This window comes from Poecilia reticulata, linkage group LG2 (assembly GCF_000633615.1).
Source record: "Poecilia reticulata strain Guanapo linkage group LG2, Guppy_female_1.0+MT, whole genome shotgun sequence".
NCBI lineage: Eukaryota > Metazoa > Chordata > Actinopteri > Cyprinodontiformes > Poeciliidae > Poecilia > Poecilia reticulata.
The window spans coordinates 28,391,022-28,402,800 of NC_024332.1; the positions used below are offsets into that span (position 1 = coordinate 28,391,022).

At 38.7% G+C, this 11,779-nt stretch overlaps 1 protein-coding gene across 1 annotated transcript; it reads right to left on the reverse strand.

Annotated features, from left to right (window-relative positions):
* Positions 1 to 1,690: 1,690 nt before the first annotated feature.
* Positions 1,691 to 11,566, reverse strand: chaf1b (chromatin assembly factor 1, subunit B). Its single transcript, XM_008401021.2, has 14 exons — positions 11,465 to 11,566; positions 10,968 to 11,102; positions 10,037 to 10,169; positions 9,805 to 9,925; positions 9,310 to 9,413; positions 9,109 to 9,205; positions 8,898 to 8,982; positions 7,996 to 8,089; positions 7,073 to 7,142; positions 6,900 to 6,991; positions 6,644 to 6,803; positions 4,828 to 5,403; positions 3,113 to 3,201; positions 1,691 to 2,194 (listed from the first exon to the last, which is right to left on the reverse strand). The coding sequence occupies exons 2-14, from the start codon at positions 11,091 to 11,093 to the stop codon at positions 2,094 to 2,096; spliced, it is 1,848 nt and encodes a 615-aa protein (XP_008399243.1). The 5' UTR covers positions 11,094 to 11,102; positions 11,465 to 11,566; the 3' UTR covers positions 1,691 to 2,093.
* Positions 11,567 to 11,779: the final 213 nt, after the last annotated feature.

Genomic DNA, 11,779 nt, shown 5'->3' on the forward strand with positions numbered 1-11,779 from the left:
CTCCAGGATGAAGAAGAATGTGGTCTAGAGGCACTCAGACCAAACTGAGTGCCTTATGACACTGTTGTTATATAATCACAAATGGCTGCTTTCTAACCACGATTCCATGAACTTCTTTGAGTGTTGTAAATTTTAGCATCCAAAAGTCTTCAACTTCTTCATTTGACTGAAACCTTAGCAACATTCGTTACCTGTTGATCTGTGGGCCTTTGCTCCAATTACCCAGTTTTAATTTTAAAATGAAAGTCTGCTTAGCTCGTGCCTATTTCAGATGTGCAATATTGTTCATGACCATGTGAGAAAACTACAGCCTAATTTTTAGCCTGATACACAACACTGTGAAGTCAGATCTCATTGAGATTCTGTGTCTATTGAATCCACTCAGTATGTGGATGTCAGCCTTACTGAGGAAGATGTCGCAGGAGTTCAGTAAACCATATTTCAAGCTTTGGTTTTGAAATATTTGAAGAATACAAAAACTGTTGATGCTTCATTGCAGTGACTTCACTGGATTGTTTCTACCACTTCCTTTGTTTCAAATGACCCGAGCTTCATCCTTGGATGCTAAGCAACATTGTTTTCTGACGAGATCAAACAATCACCCTCCTACTCTTACTCAGTTTGCCAGTAAAGTTAAAAAAAAAAAAAAAAAGCTTTCTTTAGTTCAACAACTTCCTACAGCATGTGTAGGAAGTTTTCTCTTTGTCTTCCCAGTTTTTGAAAGCTAATCCCATTTAAATAATACACATAACATTACCTCTTTATTAAATGTTCAATAATCACCTGTAAATTGTCTCTTTATGTAGTTCTGTAATCTTTTGCCGACACTTCTCATTCTATTCAACCTTACAAAAGTTTGAGTTAATTTCTTTCAAAGCACAGTCATGGTTTAACACTGGTTTTCGATTACGGTGGGGGTATTTCCATATTACACTAAATTAGAGTCTAAAACATTTAGGAAAATGTGTAAATCCTTCTGTTGGCAACACTTTACCTGAGAATATGACACCACAGATAAAACAGGAAAAGTTTAGTTTGATTAAATGTGTAACAAAAAGAAAAGTGTGTGAAACGTAAAATCCAATATGGCTGTCTTGCATGCAAACCATATCTTGAGTAAATATTAAACTACTAAACCTTTCTCACACTCAGTAAAGTTAGCTTGGCAACCAAACATATCAGTTTGTAAATCCTAAGAATTTTCTCATTTTCTCTTTTCTTATGTTGGAACCTGATGACTTCATTTGGATTTTATAGTATTTTCAGATTCATGTTTCAACAACAGAGATAACTGAAGGTTGCAAAAGCAGCGCCCAGCACCTATTACTGGTTCACTGCGGTCCATACTGGTCCTGGTGGTAGTTCTCCTTCGAGAGTTTACAATCAAGCAAAGATCAATGTGCTTGAAAAATTGGTCTTTTTTTTAGTGCGGTGATAATAATTTGAAAACATTTCAGTTTTTTTATCATCTATGTTAAACTTTTTGAAATTTTAACTGATGCATGTTAATATACATGCACCTTAACACCAGTGAAAGCAAACACGGGTTCTTATAAAGTGGGTTTCACAAGGCTTTAATAAAAGGCATCTACAAATCAGCATAATTATATTCAATTATTAAAAGATAAATGAGGAATACTCAAACATTTTAAGAAAGGACCGTGTGTAATCAAGACACCTTGAACCAAACTACTTGAAGTCTTTTATTAATAATTTGACATTTTCAATTCAAAATGTTAACTGTTGCTTCAGTTGTCAAAAGGTTACAGAGTTAAACTTCTAACTACCAAACCTCAAAGTGCTCTTCTTTTTTTCTTCAAGCACTGCAGCTCAGATTTATCTCGATTTACTATTTTTCTCCCCCCATAACGGCCTCAGAGCGTCATTAGGAAAGGGACATAAAACATTATCTGTTTAAGATACTAAATACAGTTTAAAAAACCCCCAAAAAACAACTCTTTGAACAGAACGTCACGCAGTTTGTAGCTGGACAATCACAAAGATGTTGCGGTGTTACAACCACGAGGAGCTTCATATAGTTCTTTTACTCCTGATGTTTCCTTTAAGCACCACCACACTCCAGGCAGTGAATGCTAATCCTTACATGTTCTGGTTTTTACTGGGGTGTTACTGGTCTTGGCCCGTTTGGATTCTGGAGGTTGGCAAACTGGATCGGAGGGGGGAGATGGACGCTCTGGAGAGACACAAAGAGAGGGATCAGCGACAAGAGGATAAACTTTTCTGTGCAGTTTTTGGAGGAGATATAAGAATGTTAGAAAAAAGAAAAAAAAAAAGGAGCCACATGATTGTGTCATTAATGCTGCATGATGTATATTAACCATACCAATTGGTAATAAAGTATGGGTGTCTATTGAGGGATTTTATGAAAATCCTCATGTTAGTGGAGTGTATGGATCCAGACTTGATGGGTTTTATAACAATACGACTCTGAAACATTGAAATCTGGTCATTTCAGTCTGACTTGGCCGGAGTCACAAACTGCTTCCACGCATTTTGTTGTCAGATTTTCCTCAACACTCTGCACTGTTTGACTCAAATGTTTGGAGGAGCCATACAGAATACAAATAAACACCTTCGGAGGAGGAACTTCATTAAAAATGTCAAAAATTGTAAACAAGAAAAAGAGGCATTATTTGATGTCGCCAGAGGCATGTTTGACCTAAAAGCTGTTTTTTTTTTTTGAGAGGGTGGATTTAATCTTACTAATGATTTGCAACAAAGTAAAGCAATAAGTACCATATTACAACTAAACTATAACCAAAGGGAATTGATGTAATTTTCAGAAACATTTGGCTGATTACTTTAAGAAACGGAAATCTTTCAAATGAAGTTTTACTTATTTTACCGCTATTTAACTATTACAACTCTGGCCCAGTGACACAGCACATGAAAAAGAAACAAGTGTTTGTGTTTACATAACTTAGGCTCTAGAAAGCCTCCCATTGGTGTGTGTAAAGGTTAAAGGTAACCTTAAGGAGGGTTTGCAGATTTTCAAGACAAAATTTTTAACATTTTTTAAAAGCTGTTATTGAGGACGGCAAACTGAGACAACACTCTTAAACGCTAAGCTGAAAAAGGTGGAGAAACCAACCGTGTTTGGCCTTCTCTGCGGCTGCAGCGTTGCTGAACAGTGAGCTGACAGCTGGAGGCCGAGATCCAAGGGGAGTCAAAGACACTCTCCTAAAAACAAACGGAGACCAAAAATAAAGAGACTATCAAACTACACAAACTCCAAAGCATCAATTAAGAATGCTGCTTTGCTGTAACAGACGTGGTTTCCATCATTTATTTAGCATGTTGTTAAAAGTAGAACAGAAAAGCATTTGCAACAATCGTCTATGAGCCGCAGTCAGTGGGGGTCCAACCAGATCCCCCGTACCAGACGGGGCTTTGTTTGCACTGCCAGGACGAAGCACGTGTGAAGTGAAAGAAACATCAAAATGATCCCAGCTTTCCCTTAAAAATCACTTGGAAGCATCTCTCGTTGAAAAACAATGGATAATAGAAGAGTTTATGGTGTTCCCCAGCAATTTGTAGAGCTCACAGATTATGAGTTCAGCTCTTGAAACATCAGCAGAAGCAGGCAGTGGAAGCAGCGTTTCCCAGGCGTGTGACTCCAGTCAAAAGCCCATTTGAATAGTTCCAGCATTTCCATAAATTATCACCGGTGGTCATGTGACGGGACCAGCTGCCCTTTAAGTACCCAGAGCTCTTCAGCTCAATGAAACTTTCAATGCACGGGTGGCAAAAAGTAAACAACAATAGATTAAAACGACTCGACAAAAAGTTCCTCCATTTGGTAACTTCCACTAGTTCTAAGAAATTTAACTCAAACGTTCAAACCGAGTTTTCATTCTCCTACTTATACTCTCCTACTTATTTTTCTGCTTGTTGAAATAGTTGAAAACTGGCATTCTGTCATGATGTGTAAGAAGACTGAAAATAAAAATCATCTATTACTGCAGCAGCATGATAAAAAAAAGGCCAGTCTTTAATATGAGTAAACGAATTATAAATGTGAATATACCTATATTACCTTTATAATAACTGGCTTGTAATAGGGTAACAATGCACACATTCATGTCAACTAGGGCTAAAACGATTAATTGGACTATTTGTGATGAATTGATTATTTCAATAATCAACTAATTTAGTAATTGATTGTTAACTGGAGTACACAGATTCAAAAGAAGGCATTTGCAAAAAAGAAAAACACATTCAGAGCAGTAATTAATCCACATCTGTGAAAACAAATACTTAAAAATTGCAATTAGGATAAAAAAAAAAAAATCCTTCTTTGTTTATAAATCTACCCAGAACTCCTCTGGGTAAAACTACAACTATGCAAATTCTGTGATACAAAACTCCTAGTAAGCACTTTTTGCAATCCAGATATTAATCCAAATATAGTCACCAGATTGGCTCTGTGCTGTATTGATGTTCAGTGGAGCAGAAAGGGCCGAGTTTTTAATGCGTTGTTTGAAGTATTTTTTTAATTGAAGATGCAAATGATCAACTGTTCACTAAAGATGCTTTTACTGCATTTCAGACAGTAAAATGTTTATCTGATTTAAAACTAATTGAATTATCCATTACTTTGCATCTATTAATGCATTTCTAATATTGTATAAAGAACTATTAAATAGTTAAATGAAAAATCTGCAGAATGTGCCAATTTTTTAATCAGAATAATCAATGGAATAATAAATTACTAAAATAATTGTTAGCTGCAGCCCCAGCGCTTACTGTAGAATGAATATAAAAATAAGTAAAAAGGGTTTACGTCTCATTTCCCCTCCTGTTTACCTTGGGGTGGGTCCTTTTGGGGTGGTCGGACCTTTAGGGGTTGTGGACCCAGCGGTGTTGAGAACCTTTGACGTGGAGGGAGTGAGAGGCGCAAGGCGGGGCTGGTTCCTGGAGGAGGTGGTCGGGGTGAGGGGAGTCACGGAGGGTTGGGGAGTCGAGGGAGCGCTCGTGCTTCCAGACGCCGGAGTCTGACCTGCTGAGGGAGTCGAAGGTTTGGGAGTGGCGGGCTTCCCCCAGCCCTCCAGCGTGTTAAGGGTGATCCTGCGAGGCTGAGGTGTCGATCTGGGTTTCGGGGTGGTCTTCTTTTCGTCCGTCGGGGTGGGACACGGGGAGTCTTTTTTACTGCTGCTGGTGTGGGACGCCGGGTTTGGGGCGGAACTCGACGGCTGGGAAACCGGAGAGGAGTTTTTGCTCGCTGACGACTTCTTGCCTTTTTTCTCAACGCCGCTGTTCGGGACAAAGATTTCCAAGACGGGAGGCTCCTTGAGCGGAGTGCCCAGCTCCCCAGGAGAGAAGGACAGGAAGGAGCAGTAGCCGTCTGTTGACGACACGGCCAGGAAGGAGCCATCGCTAGACCTAAACAGGAAATCGTACAGACATGTCGATGGAATGTAAAACACGAACAAAACACTGTTTAATTAATCAATGACTTTACATTCACACTTGGTCTAGTTTTTATTCCACATTTAAGGTGCCCAAAAGCATTAATGTGAAGCCGATAAAAAGACACACCAATCAAATTTATTATCATGTGTTAATCCATTAAAATGTTTTTTTTCATGCATTTAATCTAAATGCATGAAAAAAAGTTATTTAGAAGTTTAAATAACTTCTAACAGTATAATTACAGAAAGAGCTTTATTTTGACTTTCAGGTTTATGGCTTCTCTCCTTTTTTATTTTAATCTTTGCAAGTCAGACATGCACTCATTATTTCAGCATTTCACAGCGAAGTTTTGGTCAATTTCCTGAATTTATAGGGCACTGTTCTTGTCATAGCGATCACCCAAAGCTCTTTACATTGAAGCCAAACTCACCCTGCTGAGCTAATAAACACACACACTACTCTTCCTATTATGGTCTATTGTTAAAATGCAGAAGTTCACCATGACAAAGAGCTGGTTGTTCAGCAGTGGTTTAAATATTAAAACTACAAAAGAAACCTATTGTGTTGAAGGAATAAGACAGAAAGGATGGACTGAAGGGTTATATAACAAAATGACAGCAGCATGGAAACTCTAGGAGTAGAGAGATAGATGGAGCCATAAATCGATGGAAACATAAAAGGTCAGAAGGAGCAATGGATGGATGGATGGATTGATGTCAGGAAAGCTTTGTAGGAAAACAGTTTTCAGATTTTTATGCAAGCTAGAAATAAATGTTTTGGTCCTTTAAGATAAGAAAAATAAAACTGCCGACTTACAGCGTGACCTTTTTCCGCAAAATTACAGAAAGGGTGCATGAAAACTAAATACACCTTTAGGGCTTCATTGTGTGTGTGTGCGTTTGTGTAAGTACGGTGGGTGATCCGTCAACAAGCAAACAGCACAACTGGAAACATCTCAAACTGGTTTGGGAAGAAAACTGTCCAATAAAAAGTTCCTGCAGTGGCATCACTACAAGAATCTCTTTACATCCAAGTATGACTGACAAACATGAAGTGTTTCTGTGCACAGAATAAAAGTCAGCTCAGTCAGGGCATGTTCCAACTTTTCCTGTCTGACAGAACCAGCAAGAAGCCCTCTGGTCACACACCGGCAGACTGAGAAGCACCTAGAAACACACACAAACTCAACCCAACTCAAGCCCAGGTTTACCATGTGAGGTCACTGAGTGTGTGGTAGTGGATGTTGGACACCAGGCCAAAGGGAAGGCTCTGCTGAGTGTCATACAGGAAGATGGAGTCCTCGGAGGCCACGGCGAACACCATGCGGTACGGCAGCTGGAAGAGGTTGGGGAGAGCCTGGGGAGATCCGTCTGTAAGGCAGAAATGTCAACAAACACGCAGAAGAAGAAGAAAGAAGAAAGAAGAAGAATGATCACAGAAAACTTTTTCTAATTAATGATTCTCACCTTCTCCCTTTTTGGACCTGAGTTCAAAGTAGACTGGACAACAGCGCACAGCCAGGGTGGCTTTAGACGGACAAGGCAGGTGGGCGATCGGCCTGACAGCCGAGAACAAATGTAAATATTACTTATAAGATATTTAAAAGCATGAAATGAACAAAATTTAAAGCAAGCGTTACCTCTTTAGGCTTTTCCTGGAGAAAATATAAGTGGTATTTATGATGTTTTCTCCCACCTCGACACATCCAGCTGTTGTTGGAGAAAAAAAAGCGACAGGGTTAGATACAGAAGGAAGATAGCGATGAGCTGTCTCTGTAAGCTTAATTTTAATCTTGAAATCCTCTGCTATATAAGATGAATGTAAAGGGATGCCTCTAGTTTGGTAGTGAACGTCTACAGTGTTTTGTTAGTAATTGTGAAGTAGAAGGAAACAGAAATTACTTTTAAATTTGCTTTAGCGTGTTTATGTTCACAGACAATTTGACTTATCTTGTGGAAATTTGCATGGACAGTGGGCAGAAATGTTAGTTTTTTTTTGTTCGTTTTTTTTTGCACAAAGCAGACAGAGACAAAATAAAAGATCTGCAGCTTCAACTGCAGCAAAACTTGGGTTTCCAGTAATAATGCATCCCGTATTTTTCCATTTTTTTCTGCCACTTCGTACTGTTAAGGAATAAACAGGTGGTGGCTCAGGAGAAGCCCAGAAACTCTTCAGAGAAAGCCTTTCAGCTTGGAGCTGACAAGAAATGTTTAAAATTCACAAAGATTTTCTATAAAAAAGAATGAACAAAAAGGATATTAGACAACAAGCAATTAAAATGAAAATGGCACTGTGCTTGTCAGTAAATGTTTCTGTGTCAAATGGTTGGTTATGTTTTACCCACTGTCACTCACTGACGTAATACAATTTTTAAGTTTAATACAATAGTTTTCTCCCCTCGATTTGCTTGTTATTCTGTTTTTCTACATTAAAAGCAAGCAACCACAAACATATAGAGACTTTGGTTTGATAGTTATTTAATCTATAAAACCAGTAGGTCATCAAATATTCAACCCCCTGTAAATACAATTGGCAAGGTGAGATTTAATTTGGTGAACGTACCTGGAGCAAGAAGGAACGACCCATCTGGTGTAAAGGAAAGACGACGAAAGAAGGACCGCATACTGTCATCGTGAAACATTCTGTACTGCTTCACCTGCAAAGTGACACATGGCGGAGATTACAGATGGTTTAATTCAGCAATGCACATTTTCCTTTTCAACTCTTCTTCAGACTGGACTCTGAAAGACCTCCAAACATCCAAGCCTTATTTTAATGAGTGATCAACTGAATTGACCAAATTACCATCTGCATATATAAAAATATTCTTTAAAGCAGTTTCTCCAAATGTAGAGATAAAATACTTCAGACTTCCAGTGCTACGTTTGACAAGAAAACAAGAAATAGTTTTAAAGCCACACACTAAAAATGTTTAAACATCAGCTAATTTTAATTTAAGGATTTAACTCTCATAACTTTAAAAAAAGGGAACTTATAAAACACATTTGGTTATTTTTAAACAACTAATTCAAATTCAATCTGAAGTTAAACCATTTGAAGTGAAGAAATGGTATCTCCAAAGGCAGAAATGGGTTTTCATAAGGTTCAGTAAAATCAAACCAATCTGAGTTTGACAAAAATTTAATTTAACATGCAGAAATACAAAGATAAAGCATCTAAATCCAATATACATTGATGAAAGAATCATTTAATTCTGCTTCTCAATCTTTAGCTAACTAACTGGGAATAAAATTTTTCCTGAATCCATTTTCTTTTTCTCATATCTGGAAAATGTTAAAAGCTATCTCCACATTTTCCCAGAATTCAATACAAAGTAAAGGAGCCCGATTGATATTTATAGTTGAATTATTTAGAAAAAAGGACAAAAACCTCACGACAGAGTGAAAAATTTACATTTTATGACCTGAAACAAAGAGAAGTGCAGAAGCTACATTTTTACAAACCTCTCCATCAGCAAGAGGCCCAGAGCTCATTTTGCTGATACAGAAGGCCTTCTTCTTTGTGTGAGTGCTGTACACACGCATCACTCTGACACACAAACAGAAAATAAGAAGGAGTAATCCATTACTTACATAAAATCAGTCTGGTTGTCACCATATTATTACTGCACACACATGCATCGAGTAGTCTTAAAAACATTACTTCCTGTTCTACCTGTCACAGCTGAGCGTGGCGACATACTGCCCCTGAGGATCCCAGGTCACCCCCTGCACATAGCTCTTGTGGTCATTCAACATACACAGCTTCTGTCCTAAACACAGAACCAGAAAAAAAAAAAAGAAGAAAAATCATCAACGTGCATCACTGATGTAGCTCGTTTAAATGTTTGCACCATACACAGCTGAGGCCGCACACCTTTGCTGATGTCCCACATAATAGCAGTGTTGTCAACAGATCCAGAAATCATGAAGTTTCCATCTCGTGTCCAGCAGATGTCATACACGTCCTCTAAATGTCCTCTGGGGACAAAACAGAAAATATAACAGTTTCAGTAGATAATTTGGGAAAGTTTTGATCAAACACAGTTGGTTAAAATCAAGCTTTGATACAATTATCAACATTGGAACAAGGTTTAAAACGTCATGAAACATCACAAATAGAGCAAAAAAATAAAAATAAGGTGCAGTCAATCAACAGAGAGGCAGCTTCTTCATCATCGGTCTGCGCTGCAGTCTGCACAGCTGGAAGATGTAAACGTGAAGCTGTCCTAGTTAAGCCACTGCAGTGAGTGTTTGAAGCCAGAATAATTATTACACAGCGGACATCAAGAAAAATATATTTCTAGAAGACAACAACAAAACCATGTGCATCTTTATATAGCAGACAAGTCCACTTTCTGTTCTTATGTACCTGAGTGTTTTGACCACAGACCAGCTCTCTTTGTTGAGCTGAGCATCTTCTTCATCCTGAAACACAGTAGCCTGTTCCGGCTCCTTGGAGTCGTTGAGCTTCCACAGAAGAATAGCTGCATCTGTATGCAAGAAAAAAAAACAAGACACAGGACATGTCTCTGTTCTAAATGTATTAATGAAACAAAAGTAGTGACACAGAAACAAAGAGAACTTTATTTTGCGGGACATACCGTCTCCCCCTGAAGCGAGCAGCTCTCCGTTAGGGCTAAAGCGAACCACGTTGACCGCCTTGCTGTGTCTGGCCAGGTTAGACAAAAACTCCACCGCGGCCTTCCCATCTGGACCTTGCTCCACCCGCCACAGCTGCGTAAACAATTGGGGAAAATGAGGCGAATTCGTCATGAACATTCACAGCTTTCCACTTTGAAAGCCGATGCAATGCCATRAAATAATTAGGAGTTATGACATAGCTCATAACTCCTGGATGCTATTTTTAGTGTGTGCTGGACACTACAAAAGACAATTTTCTTTGGCTTTTGGAGGGTGGAAAGAAGGAAAGCTATTAGCAAGAGCAGACACAAAGAAGAAAGAAAGCACAACATTTAGACAAACTCATAAAAAAATACCTGGAAAATAGTGAAATCCAATGTTAACTTTTTCAGAATTTTCCAGACTGCAGATGCAATGAGACTGAATGCCACTTTGCCTCAAAAATCTGGATTTGCAATGATTCTGCAATTATTTTTTTTGAGCTCACTCCACGGAGTGGTGTTTCATAAAGGAAGAATAGCCACAATATTACTCATTTAAAATATATTTTACTGCCTTTTAACCATGTAGCAGAGACTGATCCTCCCACATACACTCAAAATACCTTTATTTATTCTTTTGTTATAGCTGTAATATGCCAAAAACTTAAAGAGGTATGCAGACTTTTGGACGGCACAGTGCACCATCAACACATTATGAGACTGTTGAACGCATCATGGTTATAGATGAGTGGCAGGCATAAGGAAAAAGTATATTTATCACTGGTACTGTCAGCTTCTGGATCCCACTTAAGATGTCTCTTACCGTTGTTTTAAACAGAAGAGGTTTTGAGCCCTGCTTTTTAATCAAGTATTAAATTGTAACTTCAGCGGATGTTTCCTCTCCACTCACCCTGACTGTGGTGTCCACTCCAGCTGTGGCCAGTCTATGAAAACGTCCCTCTGAGTTGTGCTGGAAGTCCAGACTGTACACCGGCTCCTTGTTGTGCCAGGCTATCTCACAAGTCACCACCTTCATTTTTAACCCCTTTATAGAGGAAACACATGCAACACTAGCTTGTATACAAGAGAGTTTAAATGACTTTGAATATAGTGCAAATAAATAGCGCGTCCATAAACAGCAAAGGTGGACCCTATGTTATAAATTACCCCAAAAAATATATTTTGAAACTGTTACCAGATACTTCAACCGAATGCTAAGGTTAGCTCTTAATGTTAGCACCAAACTGAGCGGGTTATCTAGGCATTTCACTCAAAAGCCAGTCGCCACATACATTACTGTGTTTATCTAACGTTATTAGATGCTATAAAGCATATTGTGACATAGACAAACTCGACCTTTTTCCTCATTAGCTAACTAATATTACTTTTAATGAGTGTGTACTTTACCTCCTCTGTCGTTGAGCAGCAAAAATATTAACAATTTCCCGCGTACGTTTCGCTCAAAACTTCCGGCCAAGCATAGGGGACTGATTGGACGAAAGAGTGGAAGGGGTGGAGTTAGTTTGCAGCTTTTGACAACGGGTCCATTCCTTAACAGTGCGCCGGTGGGTGACACGGGTGGGAGTGGAGATGAAGAGAAGAAGGTGGAGTTTTAGCGTAAACAGCAGGTTATTAAGGAAGAGTATAACTTCTTAGTGCAGAGCACATGTCATCAACTACAACCAGCTTAAAAGAGCAACAGTGTAAATATTAAATTCAGTT